General features: G+C 41.0%; 1 protein-coding gene across 1 annotated transcript in view; it reads left to right on the forward strand.

Annotated features, from left to right (window-relative positions):
• Window positions 1–12907, forward strand: part of LOC129764960 (protein sprouty) — a 57916-nt gene extending 45009 nt beyond the window's left edge. The window contains exon 2 of the mRNA XM_055764654.1: window positions 1542–12907. Coding sequence (XP_055620629.1) covers window positions 1621–3462 — 1842 coding nt within the window. The 5' untranslated portion in view covers window positions 1542–1620 and the 3' untranslated portion in view covers window positions 3463–12907. The remainder of the gene's footprint in view (window positions 1–1541) is intronic.
• Window positions 12908–25789: the final 12882 nt, after the last annotated feature.

Genomic DNA, 25789 nt, shown 5'->3' on the forward strand with positions numbered 1-25789 from the left:
CGGATTGGTTTTCAAAAAGAATCCAATATTCAAGAGTGCTCTTTCGTAGAAGTAATTTTCTTAAAATAATCCACTGCCTAGAGAAATGAGAATTACACAAATTACTACATTTATTTCAATTCTGGCTTGGCCAAAAAAGTGACGAAAACTTTTATAGGAGAAACATTTGATAGCATGGGGAAAAAGACAGCATGGGGAAAAAGTGCTAGAAATTTGGTGACAGTTGCGGTGCGTAAAATAAATTTGATTGACTCCGCACCACCTAGGTTACAACCAATTATTTCATACTTCAATTATGTCATTTACTTAATAACTATTTACTGCTGTTGTTATTCTTCAAGAAGACGAATTCTTCATCAAAGTCTACGAAAGTTGAGTTTATTTTACTAGATTATGCATTTCGCACACTTTACTAATGGTTATTTGTTAGATTTTCAACGAGTTTCCTGTTTTACTTGTTTTTCACATTGGGTTTTTCGTTTGTGTTGTGTTTGTTGATTCGTCCGATTACGGGTCACAATCGCCACTGAGTAGGGCCTCGGGATGTCCAATTGGAGGTGAATCAATGTAATATTTTTTTATCAAAATTATGCATGAAAATTTGGTACAGAGATCGTCATCCTAAAGCTAACTATTCTCGAGCAGAGCTGCAATTTGTCACAGTCACTGCATATATTTGGGCTACTATGACGACCATTGCAACATTACCACCAAACGACGTGCAACAAAATATAAACCGACAAAACAATTTCCTCACTCTTTGATGCTAGACAGTTTGTCAGAGTGTTTTGACCATCAAAGCATGTTGCAAGTCAGTGCACTATGATCGTTAAGACAAGACCATGTCACCTAATGAAAGTTTACACGTTTACCAGGATGCATTTGTTCACGTTGCTACCTGAATACCATTCTTATATAAAATGCTAAAACTTCGAGGAGAACAAATGATATAAATGAGTCTAAACGGACTTTCAAATGCGTGAATTTCGATATCGGGCAGAAATTTCAACGAAAAGAGAAATTTCGTCATTATTTCAGCGTGTGGAGATTGTTCAAGCTTTGGTCAATTATATATTCAGTTGCCCAATCGCTCACACGTTCTCGCGTGTTCGACATAGTATTTACTTCAGTAAATACAAGAAACAACAACCGGAATTAAAACCGAAGTTTTGCTCGATGAAAATAAAATGCAATCTGCGACAATCATCAATTCATTATGGACAATTTTACCGCCTACTTGATCGGTCAAAGCGTATTGACAAAACTCAGTAACAGGCAAATTGCTGCATCGTACTCTGTCAGTCACCATTTGATCGAGAATTTAGTCAGTAGGAAGTGACTAACGTGTCTCGTCAGTTGTCAGTGACATTGATTAAAAAATGCAGCTCTGTTCTCGAGATATTCCATCTTCCATACAGGTCGGATTCAATTATATTCTGACTCGATTATATATGATTCAATTGTATACATTTCGTCGGCAGAGCTTCGACAGCACAATAATGCCGGTAACTAATCAAAGATTTTCGATTTTTCTTTTTCAGAAAGCGATTGAAACGATGACGGATCTTGGTGGACCACGTCTGAAGACGACGCATTGGAGCCGTTAGTGTATCGAGCTACATGGATCGCAGAAATGGCGGCGATCCTCTGGCGCCTCCTCGGCCCCCTAAATCTCTGCCCCGTGTTCATCGTCCTCGGGCTCCCGAGCCGATCATAATGAGCGCCGTCACAGCCGCTGCCAACAGTAAAGCCAACAGCAACCACTCTACAGCTAACAGCAGCACTAACACAACAACAACAACAACGACGATCAGTACGACGACTACGAATCGAAGCCTCAACAACGCACCGCAACTGTCACCAAAACCTAGGAATCTAAGCTTTTCCATTCCCCCTACAAGCAACACTAGTAGCAATTTTGTCTCATCATCAATTCCACCGCCGTTGCCTCCTGCCCCCCAGATCGTACCACTGACGCCGCTTCACACGAGAAGCAGCAGCCACAGTAGCACCAGCAGTAGCGGCAGCAGCAGTCATCACCACCATATTACCCACCATCATCATCTTCCTAGTAGTAATAACAGTAGTAATAGTCTAGCACAGCCAGCAAGTACCTTCTCGCGACGACGTCCACCGGCAGCTTTACCATCGTTATCGATACCGAGCATTTTAGGCCCTAGCTTAGATACGACCGCGTCGAACCCCACGACAACGTCTGCCACATCCCCTGTCACCCTGGCTGCACCTAGACCAGAGAACGAAAGGCTTACGAACGAGTATGTCGACACACCGTTTAGTAGACTCTCGCCCGTGTCGAACCGCCAGCGACATCCGCAGCATGCTATTGAACCCGCGCCGGCCCCCGGGTCGACGACGACTCCGACGGTCACCAGCGGCATCAGCGAGCAGAGCCAGCGACAACTATCATCATCAGTATCGGCTGCTAGTAACCGGCTGCATTCGGTTGGAACTAACAGCAGCGGCAGCCACGGCCCAGCGGGATCGATCCATGGTAAGCCAATCGGGTCGACAGCGACGACCACGACGCTCCACGGCAGCAGTAGAAACTTCAACAACAACACCATCGAGACTAGACCAAATCTATTACCACTGGGACAAACGACGACGGGTACTCCGCTGTCTGCCGGTGGATCACCAACGATACAATCTGCAACATTGCCAATTACCAAACAACCAGTATCGAACACATTCAGTAAGGATGCACCGGCCGCAGCCCGACTGCATGAGCTCGACATCGATCTGCACCCTTCGAATGGTGATCTACTTAACTCCATCACCTGTCCGCAGTGTAAAAAATGTCGCTGCGAAGAGTGCCAGCGACCTCGGCAGCTCCCTTCTCGGTGGCTCTGCGATAACACCTGTCTGTGCAGTGCGGAAACGATCATCGACTACGCATCGTGTCTGTGCTGCGTCAAGGCACTCTACTACCACTGCTCGAAAGATCACGAGCTGGAACGCGAGAGCGATACGATATCTTGTGCGGATGATCCCTGCTCGTGTTTGCCGCACAAGCGAACCACACGCTGGGGCTGCCTGGGCGCACTGTCGCTCGCCCTGCCCTGCCTCTGGTGTTACTGGCCCATGCGAGGTTGCGTTGCCGTGTGTGCAAAATGCTACGCTAAACATTCCCGACACGGTTGTCGCTGTCAGTCTCCTAATGGTAGCAGCATCGCCGGAATCATCCTCGGTGGAGTCGGTGGAGGCGTTGGCGGCGGGGGCAACGGTAACAACGGCTCGCAGGACGGCAGCGGTTCTACCGAGCACCATCTACACGGGAGCACTATCAGCAGCAGTAAATTTTCCGCCGTCAATAGTACCAGTCCGTTCGGCAAGGGACATCAACACCACCACCACCACCACCACCATAGTAGTCATCATCACCATCATCATAGCGATCTTACACCCGAGAAGCGCCTTCTCGATTCCAGCCCCGAGTACTGATATATGCTTTATCTGTAAGCGGGCGACTCCAGGAGAAGACAGCCGCGGAAACGCGTCCGCTCACAGAGAGCACAACACAGCAACAATATCCGGTGCAGAATTCGACGACTAACAATTGGGAGAGGAGCATCTACGTTCTGAACGGAAGGGGTGAGGGAAAAAAATCGGACGACAGAGGAGAATTGTTTAATTATAATTTAACCAAAGACTGCAGACTATTATTGAGTTATATTTTTCGATATAAACGATAACTATTTTTCGTACAACGCAAGGAAAAAAGAGGAAATGATGTAAAAAGGAAACCTGTAAATTATTCGCTCACATCGCCTGAATGTAACGATCAGTTCTGCCATCAAAAAATGTCTTAAAGGGGAGAGATCGTTCGGAACCAATTACTATATTGCTATCTATTACTACTACCACAACTACTACTACTATCTACTACTGCTCTTCTACTCTACTACAACAACTACTACCACAATCGATTACTAACTGCTGTTGCAATTCACCTACCACTCTGATATAGTTTCGTTACACAGTTACTAAACAAACACAAGGAGCAGAATGCATTGAAAACGCATGGGGAGCAGGCTAATAATAATAAACTGTTTAAAGTTAAGGGGAGCAAGAATCTCTCAATTTTCCAGAGAGATTTGTTTTTTTAAAGAAGCACAGAAAAAAAAATAAATGCTCGCATGCACTCCCCCCTCCCAACAAGGGAGGAGGAGGTCAAGGGGATCGTGTGTGCCCCGATAGGTGACAACCCCGAGCGGCGCGAATGCTGATGACACACACACTACACTATAAATAGGGAATTAGATAGGACATTTTCCAAGGGAGGGGGAGCGAACCAAGCATCATTACACACACACACACACGTTTTGTTCACGAGTAATTTATTTCCTACCTTTAGAGATCCGAGATATGAGTGGGGGCTGCCGCCGAGGGGAATACGCACGGCCCGTTTGCGCCGATATTTTAGAAATATTGACACAAGCAACGAAACAGGAGAAGGGTGTTCAAGCAAGGGAAACTCGGAAATGAAACGCGGGGACTACGAATGCGCGCGGGATGCTGCGAAGCGAATAAGAATTAACTAAAACAAACAAAAAAAAACCACAAGATATAGGGAAACAAAAAGAGCGAGCGAAAGTTGGCTGAAAACGCAAATTGTAAATATCTATACATATTTATCCAAATAACTAATTTAATGTAGCTAGAGAGCCTTCCGCGAGAGAGAGCCAAGAAAGGAAACTATTTTCTTAAAATGTACGAAATTGACGCGTCCGCAGACGACGCGTTTTGTATATACACCCCATTGCGAGAGAAAGAGAGAGAGAGAGAGAGAGAGAGAGAGAGAGAGAGAGAGCGAGAGAGAGAGCGAGAGAGAGCGAGAGAGAGCGAGCGAGCGCGCGAGAGCGGAAGTGAGGTCAAAACGCAAAAAAGGAAAAACTAAACATATTTATATTTAAACACACACGCGCGAAAGAAGAACTACTGAAAAACGGAAAATTGTAATATATTTTGGAACGTTCAAATGAACAAAGTTCTACTACAACGCGAGGGAAAACTGTATGCGGCAATCAAATGAGTGAGCGAGCAAAAGAGACGAAGAGTGAGCGAGACCACGAGCGAATGCGAGCGTGCGTGAGTAGTGTTATTTTTCTCGGTGTAAATATTGACCGCACAGGAAGGAAGTGGAAGCAGAAGAAGAAGAAGAGGCACAAGGCAAGATTGAAAACCAATCAGCATTATCCGGTACGAGCTAATTCGAATCATTCAGACAAAAGGTAAATCAAGCAATGTTCACTACCCCGAGAACACAGGAATAACACACACAGCACCAAAGTCACGCGGACTTCGCGTTCGCGTCACAGGAGGGTTATGTTTTTATTGCAAGCGAGGGGATATCCATTTTCGCCGAATTTGCGCGTCCCAGCCTTCTTCGATGTCACCACATGTGTGTGATTCGTTGAACCACGATGCTAAATTCGACGGCTCGGTTGTATGAAGCCAAATAGAAGCGTGAGAGCAAAAACAAAGAAAGGTGAATTTTGAATGTGCCGTTTTATACTAGTTTATTCACAATTTTGATGGTGGAATGTATTGAATGACTATTATATATTTGTTTATTTTGACTACAGGCTGTAAGCCCGTTACCCTACTTAAAAATTGAAACTACTCCATGAAGTGTTGTTGGTCATTCCTCCCTGCAATGAAGTGGTTATGCTAGAAAACTCATCTTTAGTTGCGTCTAAAGACGCTTTATTCGTCACGAAAACAAAGTGATGTTAGAGGCGAATGAACTGAAAGTTTAAAGCCTCTCAAAAAGAAAGAAAAGTGCTATAGCAACAAGTTTTCTGCAAGTAGTGAAAAAATCCTAACCTAGAATAACTGTCTGATACAGATTTGTTGTGCATTTTCATGTAACTCATTTTGTGCACTATCAGGAGCAATGAGTGGCAGAAAACGGAACCTGCAATGCACTTCTTGTTGTTGGGTTCTCTGGGTAATTTTTCAAAGGTTAGTGGAAATATTGAAAAATTTGTTGCAGTAGTGATCTAATCAGGACTTCGTATTCTATGCATTCAAAGGACACCAAGCAATTGTTTCCACGCTCGTAGCATATGTTTTTCATATCATATATTCTCTGAATAGTAACATTTGGGTTGATGTAGTACAATATTGTCACACATTTTGCAACCAATAGTTCGGGAGTATGAACCGTGAGTACATTTTGTGAAAGAGCATTTCCAAATGTTGTTGGCAACCCTTACGAACTGACCAATCAGCAGCTGGTGCGAGTTTGACATTTAGTCGGTCCGGAATCGACCCCTCTGTTGTCTGGTCTCGTCTCAGGGCAATTCCAGTTTAATATTTATACACCTGGTATTCGTACCATGGATGCCACCATCTCGAGCATTACAAATGTTAAGCATGTGCCGTTTGTGTTCTTAAATCTGGATAATTAAGATTATCAATAGGCTACCTGTGAAAGTAACCGAAAGAACTACTCTAAAATGACTTGAATCGATGATTTTTCGCCTTCAGTAATCTATTGTATTCTCAAATCACGAGACCGAAGGTTATCAACTAGTTACCTGAGAAGGCAGCCGTATGAACTCCTCTACAATGGTTCAGATCGGTGATATGTTCTGTGACTTTTTGCGCGTAGTACCCTAACAAAGGTCGAGTGTTTTACTCATCCAATTTAGCCTGCGCACGTATTGCCAAGTTCGCGAGGCGAATGTTTCGGTCGCGTTGATAGTCAGTGTGGCCTCTCTGGTCCTCTAACTTGTTTGAACTTGGGGAAAATGGGTTATGCTGCTCGTTGACCAAGCCTATATGCAGAAACAGAGACTATTCTACCAGAAGCGACTTTGCTTCCCAATCATTGCCTCCGTTCACGAACTTTTAGTGGATAGAGCTGATTGTTTGTTTTTTTTCTATTATAGAGGCTGTGAACTATAAAAAGTTAATTCACCTCTAGTCTTGAAAATGGCATATAAGAAGCACAATCAATGAAGAACCTGGGATCGAACTGCTTGAATTGCCGACTTCTTTCGCTTTCACTTCATTCATTTAATTCTTCACACTGAAGCGAAGATTCCAATCATCACTTTCAGACCCTATCGAAACACTTATTCGGACAGCTTATATTCGAATGAAAATTTCGTTGTTGTATTCGAAACGTTCTCATTGAAACGAATGAAACCGGCGAGGGCAAAGGTTGTGTAGTGGTGAGCGTGACTGTAATGCCCTCTCGCGCCTTTTTCAACACCACTCTTTTGGAAGACGGTCCGGGATCAAACTTTAGATGGGAAGCTACGAGCGTCCTTTCGCATGCGAAATGAGACTATTTGACGATGATAATAAATATAGCCCATTCGAACAGTTTCGGTAGTCAATCAAAAAGCTTCTGGTTTTTCAAATTGCAGAGAAACGGCACGAAACGAAAGAATCGATGTTTGAGTATGCGTAGAGAACATACCAATTTCACTCATCCCCGACAGACTAAGATTGATCAATTGGAAATGGCTGAAGTGAAAGGGACAAAATCTTCTTCATCAAATCTTTGAATATCTGGCCGCACTGTTTATTTTACTACAGCTCTCCTAGTGGTCGTATCTGGAATATTTTGACAGCAGTGCTGAAATGTTCGTCACGACTCATTTTGTTTAAAAAAAGAAGTTATACTTGATGAAAACCGCTAACCGAATGTATATTTTTGGCACCCATTTCAAACAATCGACAAGATCATAACAAACGTCGTAGTAAAACTTAAAAATTTAAACTGCAGTTGAAAGTTTGAAAAATTGTCAGGGTAAACCCAGTACTGCCGGAGTATGATATCGCTAATAAATTCAATACCAGGCAGAGGTCAAAATTCTCGGTCCATTGCGAGATAAGTATTCAGTCAATCAATCTAGTTTTCGAACAGTTTTACTTTTCATCAAAAATTCATTTTCAGAGAGAAAGAGATGTGGGAAAATCTCTCGATTTCTATTTATCTTTCTCTCTCAAGTTCAAGGATGCTTTTTCGTTTCTCATTTAGTACAGATAATATGGAGCGAATAATCAAAGCTAACTTTACCAACGTTAGCCTGTTTAGATAGTGTCTAAACGACCTGCATTTGGACAGTGTCTGAATTGTACAAATATCAATCCATCTCATGTTCACTTCACGATTAAACCCAATGTTACCGCATGTTTTCAGATGTACTGGAAAAGAGAAAAACCATTATCGGCATCAAGAAGTCACTAAAAATGAAACCATTTTTCGGCCAATCATAACTCGCCGAAAAATAAAAATCGGCATTGCGTTTCTCGCGAATTTAATTGAACGTATAACATTCTCTCGCCTCTCATATTCTCAACTTTTTTTTCCCCTATGGGTGGAAACGGATGTTTTTTCTCTCAAATCGGCGAGCATTTCGATCTCTGATACCAGGAAAAGCACCGTTGGAAGAATTCGTCAACGAGAAGGATTCGGGGATCTTTTCGGGCCAACAAGAGACCAAACAGAACACTGGAGAAGCAGAATTTAGTATGATGACGTTCTCACGAAGTGCGATAGATGCATCTTCATGGACAACGAAGAAGATGTTGAGATGTTTATGGGCAGCTTCCCGGACAAAAGCTTTATAGAGCAACTGGTCGAGGTGATGCCCCTAGCAAATTCGAATTCGTTTTCACCGATAAATTCGCAAGAAAACTTATGATCTGGCAAGACATTAGCGACCTCGGACAAAAACCCCGGGTTTTAGGGACAAACCAGATTATGGATTCCACAATGTACAAGCAGAAGGTCCGTACTTTAAGCTCACAATGGACCTGTAAAGTTTTGGCTTGAAGTTTGGGTGGTTTTCTCCGAAAAGGAGATCAATCCACCCAACCGCCCTCGACTCCGCCCAATTGAGAATTATTGGGCAATATTCAAACATAAGTTGAAGAGGAGTGGAAGGGTAACTTGGGATCCCGTCAGAGATGAAGAGATGGTGGAACATAATGATCAACAAAGTGTCCAAAATATGATGAGTGGTATCCGAGGAGAGGTTCGAGATTTCATCAAAACCGAATCGGAATATTTTTTTTGCTTTTTTAAGTGCATTGAATGACCATTATTTTGAGTACTCAACATTTTCATGTCTAATTAACATGGTTCCGAGTTAGATTGTTTTTTTGGGTCTAGATATCAAATGGTTCAAGCTTTAGTTTTGGTAATTACAAGCGCATCATGCTCTAGGCATTTAACTTAATACTACGTTTTGTGGAATATATTGGGAGTACAAAAAAGAAAAACTAAGCATTCGCTGCGTCACGAAAAGACATCCAATCCTTCATCTTTTAACAGCTTCTATAGAAATTTTGAGTTATGCACACTCAAGGTTTCTATAGAAGTTGACGCTGTTCTTTTGAAGACGTGAACGGAAGTGTTTGATTTATCCTTCCAAGAATATCGATTGGTTGAAGGTTCATAAAACTGATATGCCAATATCTGTTGGCTCGCTTTGAGAATCACTCCGTAGCCGATTGCGCCACTTCCGCAGGGTTCTCAACACACATAATGTGCGACACATCAACAGTTCATATGTTCTCTCACATTCTGGAGCACCTCCGAATGAATGAGTTAAAGGGGCTTGACCGCGGCTCGGCCGTAAAACATATGCTCGCTCTGGATTCGCGCTGGTGCGACGCACCGATGTAGGCTTGAAATATTTATTTGACGGCGATAACCTATATGGTTACAAGCGAACATAAATAAGCGATAATATTTTAGCCCCGGTCTGTGAGTGCAAGAGTGGGAAAGAGCGCGCGTTTCGTGAATGATTTGCGCAGACAAGAAATTGTTTGGCCATAAACGCGCCGTTCACTACTTCCTTGTTTCATCCAGGCGGGGGCTCCCCCTCCCAAAGCATCTCTGGTCGCAGGCTATCTTTTCGGCCATAAATCCATTGTGTTGATTGTTACACCGATACACACGGCACGGCAAGGCAAGACGCAATCGACGATGTCTGCAGGCAGCCTTCACCGATTTCGCTCGGTTCGACTCTTCCAGGAAATCTAAACCGATCAGCTTTCATTCTTCAGCCCGATTTTGTTGAGCGTTATTCTTTTGTTCGCCTGTTTCCTGATAAATACAAATGGTTCTGGAACGAATCGAGATGGAACAGCTCGACAGTGCGAAGAAGATGGGAAAGAATGGAACCATCTGTTCTTCGATTTCTCAAAAAAAAACCGCTCTTTTTGACGTGAAAAAAAATCACTTTTCTCTGATGCATTTCTCTACGCATCCTCCTCATCTTCTTCGTTCCTAGCAAATGTCGATTTTTAAAAGGGAAACACTGTTTTCTATAGTTTCTCTTTTTTTACTGGAATTCGAGACAAAGTATATCCGAGATAGAGTGAGAGTCACCTCATGGCGAGGAAGGTGATCGAAGGCGGATTGTTCCAAAACGCAATTCCAGCTAGTCTCGCCGAAACAGCCCAGATCCCGGCTTCAAGTCCTACACGTGCGGGAACTTTTCGGGTTTTTTTTGTTTCCTCCATAGATTTCCTGCTCAATTCACCATGCCCCAGTTGTCCCTTCATGTGCCACTCTTCCAGAGAGATTCGGATCGTTCGATTTCGCCTCTCGAGAACGCGCGCGCTCAGATGAGACCCGTCATCGTGCCAGAATGAATGAAAGGGGGCAACAAAAAAAAAACGAAAAAGGAAATCTCAACTCAAGTAGAACATTTATCTTCGAAGATTCCCTCGTTTCGTTGGGTGGAGAGGAAACCGAACCAGAACACATCTATTCGAAAACAGGAAATGACTGCTAGTTTCATTCATTAAATTTCGTTTCTGGATTGGCCGCGCATGGGTCGCGCGTGGGATTCATTCGTTGCCATCTCGTATCCCATCGAGAGTATTCGATCACTTCACCAAAAGTCCCACTAGCATCCTCCATAAACTGAGCCGCACATACGCTAGCAACACATTGCCAAGATTTGCGTGGCAGCTTTTCGAAATTTACACTGAATTTTCGCGCGCCATTTGAGCACACGACAGCCAAACATTGCGTGTCGTCTCGAGAGGGGACTTTGCCAAACGTATCGCGTATGAATTTTGTTGTCCCGCAGCCAATCTCACCCGCATCCGTTTGCGGATGCCCGTCGTCATTCAATTTTCGAGTGTACAAACTCTTCTGTGCTCTTGTATATGTGTATTTTTATATCCCGTCGCTCATAAATAAAATTCATTCATAAAACTAACACCCATTTAAAGTTGATCAAAATAAAATGGATGTTGTAATTTTTCCAAGCTAAATTTAACATCGAAATCAACGCCATGGTGGTGTCATGCGCCAAGCTTCACCACATCACGACGAGCTGAGTGAGCTCGGGAAGGCCGGCGAACATTTGGCGAAAAAACTATCCTTGAACAATTTGAAAAACAATGAAACACAACCCTCATGTAGCGCATCGAAGCGCTGACAACACAAAATCGAAGTTAAAATTCACCAGTGGACATTGCGCATAGAAAGCTAAAGTGGAAAAAAAAACACAAACAAACAAAAACAAAAAAAAATGTAAAAATAAATCAATTGAATTGCCTTAAAAATTATTGCAAGAAACCAAAACTTATGAATTTTTGAAAGTTCGTCCAAGTTGAATAGATGAATGAATATTTTCGCATAGTTTTTCTTCTCTTCCTTTGTGTCATCGGGAGATGTTTTCGGTTTGACAACAAAACAATACAACAATACATTGCGCTGGATTGTAAGTTTTCCGTTTCAAGTAGGAGCAAAGGAACAAAGCCGTATAGGGAGAAAAAAAAACAGAGTTACAAGAGTAAAACTGATATGATTTCGTGTAGGATTTAATTTCCAGTATTATCTAGTCGTGCATAATAATGTGTAACAGAAAAAGAATATAACTGAAAAGAATTAAAAATACGCTATAAGAGGGACAAAACTGAAGAATTATATTCAATTAGCAACTAATTCAGAGCGAACCGAAAAACTTTACATAACGAACAGGAAACAAACAAAAAAACTTAATTGGGATGATTTAAAACGGTAAACGGAGTTGAGAGCAAACACACATACTTTGGCACATGCAAAACGATTTGTTGGAATCATTTCATAATCAACGCTGGACCGCTATCGTGTGGACGTCAAAAATTCAAAAATCACCTATCAAGCAGCAACAGTAAAACAAAAAAATATATCCAAAATCTCGATGTCAGACAGCAAAAGAAAGCACATATAGAATCTTATCAGCATTAATACAAACTATAAAGTAAAAAAAGTAAAGATATATGATATAAAATAAAGTGGAATCATTACATTGTCAACTGTACCTAAACTGTTATTTTTTTTTAAATAAATGGATGAAAAATACAAGGATGATGTCAAGTATATTCAAATTCCTAACAAGCCTCTAACACACGTCTCTTACTCAAAGTATAACTGTCGCACCTTTGCCGATCAAAAACACGGTATGGAACCCCAGTTTTTCACGCGGAGAATGTAAAAACAATACTCTCATACTCCTCCATTCAACACACCGAAGTTTTATTTTCATGTTTCTTTATTTATCACACATAACACACACAACACACTCGACACACACACACACATCCAACATATAAACATTTCGTTTAAAACGACAAAATTATGTTCTCACTGCTGTAACGATGTCGACGTAACACCGAGCGAAAACGCAAAATAAATTAACGAATAATCAGTTAACGTAAGATGGCTTAACTAAACCATAATAGGGAAGGGAGAGGAAGGAAAGGTAGAAAGAAAAAAAAAGTAAATTGCATAATTTCCACCCGAATGAGAAACGGTAAATTGTTTGATTAAGAGAAGGAAATGTGGAAAGTTTGAGCTATGTTTTTTCGGTAGTTTATGTATGAATGCAAGAAACACAGTTGCGCTGAAAAGCAAAGAGAGAGAGAGCAAAAAAAAGAGCAATGGAAGTAAACAAGATAAAACACAAGAATGATAATTCTACTACATAAACGCTGTGTAAATTTCTGTACATACCTATATTATTTCTTTTTGGAAAATTATAATTATTATCTAATGTTAAAAATAATAACAATACGATCAATTAAGAAACGATTTTTTTACTTACTTTCACAACACCCTTTGGCCTTCGGGCTTGTCTGAATGAAACTACGAAGTTTTTCCGTGCATTTCGTTCTTTCCACCTTGGCCCGTTGATTACCATTTTCAGGAACATCATTACCATTTTTTTTTTCATCAGATCGAACCGTGGAAAAGCGTTACCCGGATTAGAATCGATAACAAGTGTAACGAGTTATACGGCAAATGTTAGGTGCGCATTTAGGTTCCCGCTGCGCTTGTGGATAGTTGGCTCTAACAGTGAAGGCTGGTCTATCCAAAAGGTCGCGAACAAAGCTTGGACATATAGTACACAAAAAATTTTACCTTTTTTGGGAATGCTCTCATGCATTTATGACTTATGCAATTATGCCCTCAGAAAAGATGTCCTAAAAAGAAGTTTCGATACAGTGGAATCCGTTCATAATGACATCGAAGGGAAGTCATAATAAGCGGACGTCATACAAAGCGTTTTGTGAAAAAATGGGTGGGTTATCTCTATGATATAAACGAAAAGTTGACGTGGGACTATCTTAGCTTAGCAATCATTTGTTTGTATGGATTAAATTTTTGATTGAATGAAACAATTTCCGGATTCAATTGAATTCAATATATTTGCTTTGTGAGTAAAAAGATTGAAGAAATGCCATGTAAGGTCAATTCATGCATTGTGATAGATTATGTTCTTCGTTACAAGTAAATTTAATGACAGTCCTTTTACGTTTGGTATGATGCCTAGGACAAAATATGTGTACGGAAGAATTATCAAACGATTATTTTATTTTACATTTCCCTCTGAAGTTTTCATCTCTCAAATGTACGTACTTCTCGAACCGCGAATTTGCTTGATTTGATGAACTTCAGGCACTCAGTTTCGATTTCGACATTTACGTCGAACGCATATTGTTTAATCAATAAGCGTTTTCGCAGCAAATGGTTATCAACATTTTGCCTAATCATCAAGTGTAATGCGTAGAAATTCAGTGAGCAGAAGATATGAAGACATATCCTTCAATGCATTCTTGAATAACCGAGCCAAAGCATTGTATTCGTACTCGCTTTTGAAATCCGTGTTAGGAAAACACTTTTCGGAGTGCAAACAACTATGGATGGGTTATACCTATGATATAACCGCAAGGTTGACGTAGAACTGCCGTTGGCTTTGTAATCAATTGTATTTCTTCAACTAGCAATAATCCCACCTCGAATGTTGCTATTTGGATACGATATAGCCGCTGCGCAGAACTATCTTCTGTGTGTATTGATTAAATTCTTGATTAAACTAGTGAATGAAAGAAACTATCTACGAATTCACTTGCAAACAAATCCCAATTTAAGTCAATTCATGCATTATGGTAGTATTTATCGCAGCAAATAGTTATCAAAATTTGCCTAATCATCAAAGGGTATGCGTAAAAGTTCAGTGAGCTGCCGACATGAAGAGATATCTTCCAATGCAGTCTTGAATAATCGAGCCAAAACGTTGCATTTGTACCCGTTTTCGTGAACCGTGTTAGCAAAACGAATTCCGGAGTGTAAAAATGCATGGGGGTATAAAGTGATCTATTTTTAAAGCTAATTTCCCTAGGCTTCATGTTTTTGAAAGCTGTGTTAGGGAAACATTCCGATTCGCAAAAACGCAAGCAAGTACAAAAGTATCCGCAGCTTGCATCTTTTTTGCTATGCCGATTTCCTCAGGCTCCATGATTTTGAAATCTGTGTTAGGGAAACATTCCGATTTCCAGAAACGCAAAAGAGTACAAAAGAACCCGCAGCTTGCCACTAATTTGATATGCCAATTTCCGTAGAGCTATCTTTTGTGTGTATTGATTAACTTATTGATTGAACTAGTAAATGAATGAAACTATTTACAAGTTCAATTGCAACCAAATCCCAATTTAAGTCAATTCATGCATAATGGTAGTAGTTATCGCAGCGAACAGTTATCAAAATTTTGCCGTATCATCAAACGGTATGCGTAGAAGTTCAGTGAGATGCCGACATGAAGAGATATCTTCCAATGCAGTCTTGAACAATCGAGCCAAAGCGTTGCATTTGTACCCGCAAACGAATTCCGGAGTGTAAAAACGCATGGGGGTATAAAAGTATTGCCGACTTGAATGTATCTGCAATACCGATTTTCCCAACTTCGTGGTTTCGGAATCTGTATTGGGGAAACACACTCCGGTTTGCAAAAATGCAAGCGAGTACAAAAGTACCCGCAGCTCGCATCTAATTTGCTATGCCGATTTCCACAGGCTCCATGGTTTTGAAGTCTGTGTTGGGGAAACATTCCGATTTGCAGAAACGTAAGCGAGTACAAAAGTACCCACAGCTTGCATCTATTTTGTAATAGAGGCGAATGAACTGAAAAGTTTCAAGCCTCTTAAATTCAACATCATCATCATCATCTCTTTTGCAATGTCGATTTTCCCCAGGCTCCAGGGTTTTGAAGTCTGTGTTAGGGAAACATTCCAATCTGCAAAAACGCAAACAAGTACAAAAGTACCAGCTGCTTACATTTAATTTGCTATGCCAATTTCCCCTGGCTTCATGGTTTTGAAGTCTGTGTTAGAGAAACATCCATCCATTCCAGCGATTGTAACTCAATCGTTGCGCAATCATAACTGAGTGGATTTCCGAGCGGCACTGTTTTGAAAGCAATTTTAGAGCTATTGAAACAAGTTTTTGTATCAAAAGTAACAAGCATATAACGCGTAGACATTTTATCTTTCGAATGAAGTCTTTATCATACCATTTCGTTCAGTTGTTTAAGAGCTATTAACGTTCAAAATCTCGAAATCCGGCGTAACGCTTTCGGTTTCGAAACTTTGAACTTACACCCCAGTATAGAAATGAAAGACGTAGTCCTACGTCAAAACGCAAACGAGTACAAAAGTACCCGCAGCTCGCATCTATTTTGCAATGCCGTTTTCCCCAGGCTTCATGGTTTTGAAGTCTGTGTTAGGGAAACATCCATCCATTCCAGTGATTGTAACTCAATCGTTGCGCAATCATAACTGATTGGATTTTCGAGCGGCACTCGCTTATGTATCGATAGGTGTGATTTCAATAGCCTGTTTTGAAAGCAATCTATCTTTCGAATGAAGTGTTTATCATACCATTCCGTTCAGTTGTTTAGGAGCTATTAACGCTCAAAATCTCGTTCTCCGGCGTAACTAGTGATTCCCGATAATCGTTCGATTAATCGATTAATCGAATACCTCCTACAGAAATCGATTATGAATCGAACGAATACTGCACAACCAATAATCGAAGCGAAAGAATAATTTACGTCGATTAATCGATCCAAACCCAGAGAGAAAAATACGTACGGCCGCTGCAGTTTTATCCTGTAAATCAATCATTATCATTGATGCTCCCCTAAGTTCGTAAACGATGCTCAATGCCGTCAATGCGATTTAAACTTCGTTTACGACTTTAGGGGAGCGTAAAGGCGGAATGAACACTTTTTGATTCCATATGGCTTTCTAGCAAATGAGAAATATTAGTCTAACTGATTATTCCTCTCAGTGTGACGATTAATCGATTTTTCGGGGCGATTAATCGTACCGAATAACAAACTGATGAAAACTATTCGATTAGCTGATGAACGATTAATTTCAAAAATCGGGGATCACTAGGCGTAACGCTTTTGTTTTCGAAACTTTGAATTTACACTCCAGTATAGAAATGAAAGATGTAGTCCTACGTCAAAAACAAGTACCTCCGGCTTGCACGAATGAACAACGTCAACTTCTACTTTTTATACTATAGAGGCTTTAAATTTGAAAGTTCATTCGCCTCTAGTATCTGCACGATTTTCCCAGGTTCCTAAGTTTAGAAGACCATGTTAGGGAAACATGTCTGTGTTAGGCGGACACATTTCAGTCGGAACAAAAATACCCCCGACTTGCATGAATTTGCAATGCCAATATCTCCATGCTCCACGGATTTAACGCATTTCGGTGAGGACAAGAGTCCCCCTACTTTTATGTATTTGCAATGCCGTTTTACCCAAGGTTGCTTGGTTTTGATGGCTGTGTTGGGGAAATCGTAAATCGGGCCAATCAAAACGAGGCAGTTAGGGCGTTTAGATAACGCCTAACATTTCACAGTCATTTAATTGTTTATCTAATGAAAATATACATTTTATTAATTGGGATAGATGCGTAGAAAGGGAATATTTCAATTGATGCAAACATCTTTCCGATCTATTGAGAAATGTTCGAGTTATAACCATTCTGAATCTTTCATTTCTCCAGCATGTTTTGTGTTTAGGTTTTCATTTTACCCCCCATATAGTCCGGTTAGACATAGTCCCACGTCAAAACGTTTTTTATGTAAATATGTACCTATGCATGTAAAAACGTCATTACATCCGACTGTTTTACAAAAAAAAATGAAAACCGAACTTCGTTGTATAATTACGTATTAAAAAGCGGTAGTCCAATATAAACGGAGTCATAATAACGGATTCTACTGTATTTCATCTCATTGAAAAGTTACAGCAATAACTATGGGGTCATCTCAAGGGACGTAGCATTATTGTACGAATCTCCAAACGCATTTTTTCTCGAAACCATATTTTTTCAACTGGTGGCATCGATATCTTGAGATTTACTCGACCGATTTAGTTGAAATTTTTTTTCAGCATGTAAAAGCATGTTTTATTGAATTTGTCTAATTTTCTGCCGAATGATGCCGATCGGCCTGTAACAGGCGGCATATTCGGTTCATTATGTAATGTGGACGCCCCATCGGGTGCACGAAGCCGAAGTCCCATCGGATGCACGAAGCCTTCACGAACACACGAAGCACAATGTCGTCAACGTTAATTTACTTCGTTTTGTTTTGGTTCGACTTTCTCGAACCGGACCCACTTGTTTCGGTTTGAGTTCGGTTTGATTCGAGTCGGTTTTTGGCACGTCAGCAAGCCCAGGCGCAGCGTTGCCAATGTTCCAGTTTAAACTGGATTCTTCCAGTTTTTTTCCTCGATCCAGTCAAACAGTTTAACCTTAGAAACTTCCAGTCTTTTAAAATATTGTCCAGTTTTTTATATGGTTGCATCATTTTACAAAGTTTTTGTAAAATAAATTCACGATGTATGAAAATTCTCTCTCACTTCTCCTTGACCAATTTTGTTTGTTGATATTTTTCTTCCGATCGATCCAAGGTGTATTTGCTATGCTGGCTTTAAATTTTTATAAACAGCAAGGTTATAGGTCCTCCAAATCATTCTGAAGCTCAGAAGTTCATAGGGTCAATGTGCTCTATTGACTTTAATTGATATGAATGTAAAAAACCAAGTAAAATTCCTTCCGTTTACATTCTTGTGTTATCTTTTGGAAACCTGAGAAGCCGAGAGAACTCCTCTAGAAACCCGAAGATTATCCATCGCGCGTACTCTTTCTAGAAATTTCATCGTGACGGAGGAGAGTTATCTTTTGTTAACCTGAGAAGGTAACCGAGAGAATCCTCTAAAACCAATATTCCCGGCGATATGTTCCGTTATCAATCGCGCGTACTCTGTATCGAACTTCAATCGCGACAGAGGAGAGTTATCTTTCTTTAGATAATAGCCACGAACAACAACTTGCAGCCGTTCTCTTTAGGGGGTTTGGATCCTCTGCTCTGGAAATAAATACGAGATATTTGAAGTTTTTTCAAAATAAAACCATATTTTCTAGAGGTTCTACAAGAAAAGTTCCTCAAATATTGTTTACAGTAATGTTTGGGTGGTGGGAAACGTTATTTTGATCTGCTCGAATGGGTAATTAATAGTTTATTTCGCTATTTTATGAGCTACATACGCTTCGAAGGACTATTTCTCAAGAATTGGAATAAGTAAAAAAATTATTTTAGATAAATCAAAGCCGAAATTCTTACAATTAAACGATTTCACAGGATCCACTTTTCTTCCAGTTTTTTCAAGATCAATCTTCCAGTTTTTTGATAAATATTATTGGCAACCCTGCCCAGGCGGTACGTCCACATTTAGTCGGCTTTACCGGGCGGCCAAGGCCGATTGGCGTAATGTGGACGCGTCTTGAGAAGTGTCAATTTTATTCGGTTATTGATTTCTTTAAATTAAGGATTACATTAGAGAAGTAGCATACCACATTTATCGGATAGGAAAATTTACGCGTTCAAAATCGAAATTGTTTTGCATGTTGAACGAAAACCGCTCATAGTATGCAATAATTTTATCATCTTGGACTTTTTTAGTTTTTCTACATGACTTCTATTTTATATGAAAAAATTAAGAAATACATATTTTAGATATTGCAAATTAATTTTTTTTGTAAATAAAAAAGAGTACCATTTTTTTCCTCAGTGTATATTTTTTCACGTTTAAACATCAATACTCTATAATTCTTTCTAAGGCACTATTTCGGTAGGACTCATAGTTTTTGAGATATAAATTATCAGTGATTTCTCTCACCAAAATCGATACGACCTTTTCAAAAGTTACGCTTGTATCAAAAAATTCTCAATTGCTGTGGAGAATTCATATTTGTATGTTTGTATGTTTGTATGTTTGTATGTTTGTATGTTTGTATGTTTGTATGTTTGTATGTTTGTATGTTTGTATGTTTGTATGTTTGTATGTTTGTATGTTTGTATGTTTGTATGTTTGTATGTTTGTATGTTTGTATGTTTGTATGTTTGTATGTTTGTATGTTTGTATGTTTGTATGTTTGTATGTTTGTATGTTTGTATGTTTGTATGTTTGTATGTTTGTATGTTTGTATGTTTGTATGTTTGTATGTTTGTATGTTTGTATGTTTGTATGTTTGTATGTTTGTATGTTTGTATGTTTGTATGTTTGTATGTTTGTATGTTTGTATGTTTGTATGTTTGTATGTTTGTATGTTTGTATGTTTGTATGTTTGTATGTTTGTATGTTATGTTTGTATGTTTGTATGTTTGTATGTTTGTATGTTTGTATGTTTGTATGTTTGTATGTTTGTATGTTTGTATGTTTGTATGTTTGTATGTTTGTATGTTTGTATGTTTGTATGTTTGTATGTTTGTATGTTTGTATGTTTGTTTGTTTTTTTGTTGAAGAAGGTGGAAATCTTGCATAGACACCCTATCGCCATGTTGACTGGGTAGTGTGAGATTCCTACTCACCAAAAACCACCTCCTATGCGTCGTGCCTTTTTCCCCCCCGGGACCACCATTCGGTATTACTTCAGGAGGGAGGCTGTGCTCATGCACTTATTCACTGGGTCATTCTCTGGTCATCTCTCCACTTACGTTGAAGCTTTGACAATATTATTGTTACCGCCCTTGCTACACCGTTCCAAGTGCTCTCGTCGTTGCAATTTTTTTGTATTACATTTCTCTCGTTGATATCTATACCGGATGCGAGTATTTCACAGCGTTCTTCGTAGAATCGAGGGCATTCGAACACTACATGATCAGGTGTTTCCACTATGTTAGTGCACTCTGGGCAATGGGGAGAGCTAGCATGTCCAAATCTGTGCAGGTATTCTCGAAAGCAACCGTGTCCTGACAGAAATTGCGTCAGGTGGAAGTTTACTTCTCCATGCCTTCTTTTAACCCAATTGGCGATGTTTGGGATCAGTATGTGGGTCCGTCTACCTTTTGGAGTGTTGTTCCACTCTTGCTGCCACTTCCTCATCGATTCACTTCCTACTCTTTTTCGGATATCTCTGATATTTTGTCCGGATATTTTGCTCTCTTTGTAGCACATGTTGTCTTCAGCCAGAACAATGTGGATAGGAATCATTCCAGCTATGACACATACAGCTTCCATAGATATGGTTCTGTATGCGCTCGCTACTCTCATGGCCATGGTTCTGTAGGTTCGGCTCAGCAGCGTTCGGTTTTGTTTGTTGTTGATCGCTACCGCCCACGCTGGATAAGCGTATCTTAGAGTCGATGTGGCTACACTAGCTAAGAGACGTCTCTTGCTACTACTGTTGGCTGCATTATTCGGCATAATTCTGGCGATTGCCGTTATGGCCTTTGCCGCTTTCTCACAGGCGTAGTTGACATGGCTCCTGAATTTAAGTCGGTCGTCGATTATCACACCCAAGTACTTGAGCTCACGTTTGGAAACAATGGTATGCTCCCCAACGGTGATTTCCGCTCGTTGAACACTTCTGCAGTTGCTTACCAGCATGATTTCAGTCTTGTGATGCGCTATCTGCAGTTTTGCTCCATGCATCCAGCTTTCTATGGTTCTTATTGACTCAGTAGTCAGCATTTCCACTTCCTCTCGTGTCTCGCCCGTCACTGTTAGGGATATATCGTCTGCAAAGCCAATGATGTTGACTCCCTTCGGTAACTTCAATGTTAGCACTCCATTGTACATCCCGTTCCAAAGCGTTGGGCCAAGGATGGAGCCTTGTGGGACACCCGCTGTTACATTTAACGACTTCTCTCCCTTTGCTGTGTTGAAGAGTAGGATCCTGTTCTCGAAGTAACTCTTCAGGATTCTGCACAGATAGTTCGGTACCATCATTTTGTGCAGTGCCTCTGCGATCGCTTCCCAGCTGGCACAATCAAATGCGTTTTTAACGTCAACTGTTACAACGGCGCAGAATCGATTGCCATGCCTTTTATGCTTCAGCGTTTTGTCAGCTATTTCTGTAAGGTGCAGGATAGCATCCACTGTGGATCTCCCCTTCCGGAACCCAAACTGCAGCTTTGAGAGTCCATATTCACTCTCTGTACACTTTATCAGTCTGTTGAGTATTATTCTCTCCAGAAGTTTACCAAGTGTGTCCAGCAGACAAATTGGTCTGTATGATGACGGTTCTCCTGTTGCTTTCCCTGGCTTTGGCAGAAGAATGAGGTTTTGTCTCTTCCATATATCAGGAAAATGTCCTTCATCCAGATACGTTATTAGAGTTTCTCTGAACATATTCGGGTTCTCTTGTATGGAAGCTTTTAATGCAACGTTAAGGATACCGTCAGGTCCTGGTGTTTTATTTCTCTTCAGTCTCCTTGCTGCAGCTAATAATTCTTCAGTGGTCACTCTCTCGACTTCCTCTCTCTCTTGACCGTATGGTGCACTTGGCCAGATCGTCGGTTCGTGCCGCGGGAAGAGCCCCTCTATAATGTATTTCAGCCTTTCCGGGCACTGTTCGTGGGGGGTCCATGGGCCTCTGATTTTTGCCATCACCACTCTATACGCGCTTCCCCATGGGTTCGCATCAACGTCGCGACAGAGCTCTCCAAAGCATCATCTTTTGCTGAGCCTGATGGCGCGTTTTAGTGATTGCTTAGCTGCTCTAAGCAATTCCATGCGTTCTTCCCTAACAATGGTAGTCCTAGCCCTCTGCATACACCGTCTAGCCCGAAGACAGCTGGCGCGTAGAAAGTTTATCTCTTCGCTCCACCAATAAACTGATCGGCGTTCGTTTTTTGGTTGTATTTTCCGTAACATCGCAGTATCACATGCTCTCGTTACAACGTCTGTCAGTTCACTTGCATTCATTTCCGGTGGAGTTCGTGTTCGGAGTGCTTCGATGAAAAGATCTTTGTCGAATGTCTTAATTTTCCATCTCCGTTCATTTGGGCTTGGCCCTCGAATTGATGATGGCATTTTGTTGCCAAGGGTGTATCGAATAGCTTGATGATCACTGTGGGTGTAGTCGTCGCACACCCTCCAGTTCATGTTCACTGCAAGCGTCGGGCTACAGAAGGTGACGTCGACAATAGATTCTCGACCGTTTCTGCGGAATGTGCTGGTGGTACCTTCATTGGCTAGTTTCACTTCTAGTTTTGCAAGAGCATCGATTAGATTGAATCCTCTCGCATTAGTGAGTCTACTTCCCCACTCTACTGCCCAGGCGTTGAAGTCTCCGCCGATGACGAGGGGCTTCCGACCAATGAGCTCTTCGGTTAACTTATCGAGCATCAGGTCGAACTGTTCTATTGTCCACCTCGGCGGTGCATAGCAGCTGCATACAAAGACCCCGTTTATTTTGGCAATCACGAACCCCTCGTGTGCACTGGACACCGTTTCCTGGATGGGATATTTTCCCGCCGTCATTATCGCGGACAGTCCCGCCTTATCAGTCAACCAATTTCTGTTATTGGGGGGCACTCTATACGGCTCGGCAATGATTGCTAGGTCGCACTTCGTTTCTACTACGGCTTGCCAGAGCAATTGTTGTGCCGTGTCACAGTGATTCAGATTGATTTGGATTATTTCCATTTTGTTTTTGCAATCAGTGCCTCTTTGAAGACTGGTCATCTTGGGCCTCCCGTACTGTGCTCATTCCCTTCTTCAGTTTTGCAGAGCAGACATCTGGGTGGTTTGGTACAGTCTTTAGCGACGTGTTCCTTTTCACCGCATCTTAGGCAGAGCTTCGATCTGTCGGGGCCTCTGCATTTTGCCGCATAGTGCCCGAAACTTATGCACTTAAAGCACCTTACGATTTGTTGAGTAACTCTAAAGGGGCATATTGTCCAACCTACTTTAATCTTACCAACCTCTAACACCTTGTTTGCTTTGTTTCTCGGCAGTTTTATCGTAGCTATTTGTGTACCTCTAAAGGCTTTCCTCAAGCGTATTGTATAGGATTTATCTTCCAGCTCGAACTGATCATTCAGGGCTTCTCTCAGCTCGTCTTCCGTCGTGATCTCGTCCAGATTCCTGTATTCGACTACGATTTCTTGTGATAGTGCTATCACCTTAGCCGTTTCCCCTAATGATTTCTCTATCAGCTCTTTATATGCTGAGTTCTTAACCGTCGGGTCTCTTTTTAGCTCGAAGAGCATTCCACCGTTCTGAGTGCGCCTCACCCTGGCCACGTTCTCTCCGAGATTTTTCAAAGTCGGGTCGTCTTTCACTTTTCGCAGGATATCGGCATACGTTGTGGTGCCCGCTGTTGCGACAGTTAGTGCGTCTGGTTTCTGTCTCATTCTCCGGACTTTCGGGCTCTCTTTCGTTTTATCCCCTTTTGTTTTTTTCTCAACTTTTTGCCACCCGTTAGGATCTTTGTTGTTTTCACTACTTTCACCTCTAGTACCTTCGTTGGCATCTTTCTGTTTCTTTGCTAGTCTTTTTTCTTCAGGAGTTTGCCTTCTCCTTTTTCCGGTTAATGGATTGGAATCTCCCAAGGGGGTGGAAACTACTTCCTTTGGTCTACTCTGTACAGCCTCTTTCAGTGTGTTCTCCGCCTTTTCTGCTCTTGCTCTCCAGGTTTGCTGTTCACGATCAGCAGCTGCAATTGCAGATTTGATTTTTATCGTGAGACTTCTTATCACAACATGAACGTTACTGCGGGGCTTGATGTACTCGTAAAGTTCATCGCATGCTCTCTTGGCTTCACTCAGTTTTGATTTTTCATATTGTGGCTGCTCATCATTGGGTTTGTGGCTACTCGGATTTGGTGCTGGAGATTGGTTCAACACCGGAGAGGGCTCTCATTACTTGACCCCTTTTTCCAAAGATGCTCACCTCTTCAATTTCGCTCTCGATTTCAGTGGGATTTTTTTTGAAAATTCATATTTTTATTGGGTCCCAACTTCGGGCCGCTATCTCCGCTCGTTGTACATAGTCGCTATCAGTGATCCCATGGTTGTCTATGCTAGCAGTGAGGCCATGCAGGGGTTGACACGAACCCATTCCTGTTGACCGATTGATCTGAATTCTGGAACTACAAAACTGCCTATTTTATGATTTTAAAAATCCAAGATGGCAGTCGCTACAAAATGGTGGATTACATATTTTTTCTAAACCCCATCAATATGGGTATCAAATGAAAAAGATTGACAAGTAGTACACAGTTTTTTATGAAATATTAGCTGACCCGGCAAACTTCTCCCACCCAAAATTTATTTTTCGTTATCACATCCACGTTTTCTTACTAAGCACACGTTCATGGGTCCAATCGCAGAACTGTCCATTGAGTGATTTTCTAATCTACCCTTTAAAATTACCTTTTATTATAAAATTCTTGGTACTTTTACCAAAACTCATTTTTATAATATCAGATTAGATTCAAACACAATTCTCGTTCAAGATTTTTCAACCACTTGCAAATAACATGTTTCTCCGTTATAAATGTTTGTTACAGAAAATATAACAGGATGAAGACAGCCCTAAATTGGTAAAGAATTATCGAGTTTTTCTCTTATCAACACATTCGGCAATCCATTTTTATTTATATAGATATGTAGAAGACAATATAGGAGTGCGTTTTATCACATTAAAATCCATTTCCACTTTCCAAACATGAAATGGACTAACAACGCTCGTCAATATGTAATTGTAGAACGTATGCGAATTGAATTTTTCGAAATTTCCCATTTTCATTCAGAGTTTTCCGAAAATTTTAAATTGTCATGTTTGGTTGAAATATGTGCATTATTTTTATGGAACCCCCTCTCCTTTTCAAAGGAGGAATCGGTGTCATACCATCAGTTATGCAGAAATTTGTGTTTCATTTGTATGGTAGCCCCCCTTCAGAGGGGGGGGAGGAGTGTCGAACTGCCATAGAAACGTTTATCGATCCCTATAACCTTTATATGCTAAGTTCGATTCCATTTGTTTGATTATTTCACGAGTTGTTCAGCTGGAATTAGTTCTCGAGCTATGCAGGAATTTGTGTTTCATTTCTATGGCAGATAAAGTAAAAGTTTTTTCGTATATAGTATTGCAATGTCAAAAACAACCCAATCCGATACCCAGTCGTGTCCATCCGGTCTCGACCAGACTCT

This window comes from Toxorhynchites rutilus, chromosome 2 (assembly GCF_029784135.1).
Source record: "Toxorhynchites rutilus septentrionalis strain SRP chromosome 2, ASM2978413v1, whole genome shotgun sequence".
NCBI lineage: Eukaryota > Metazoa > Arthropoda > Insecta > Diptera > Culicidae > Toxorhynchites > Toxorhynchites rutilus.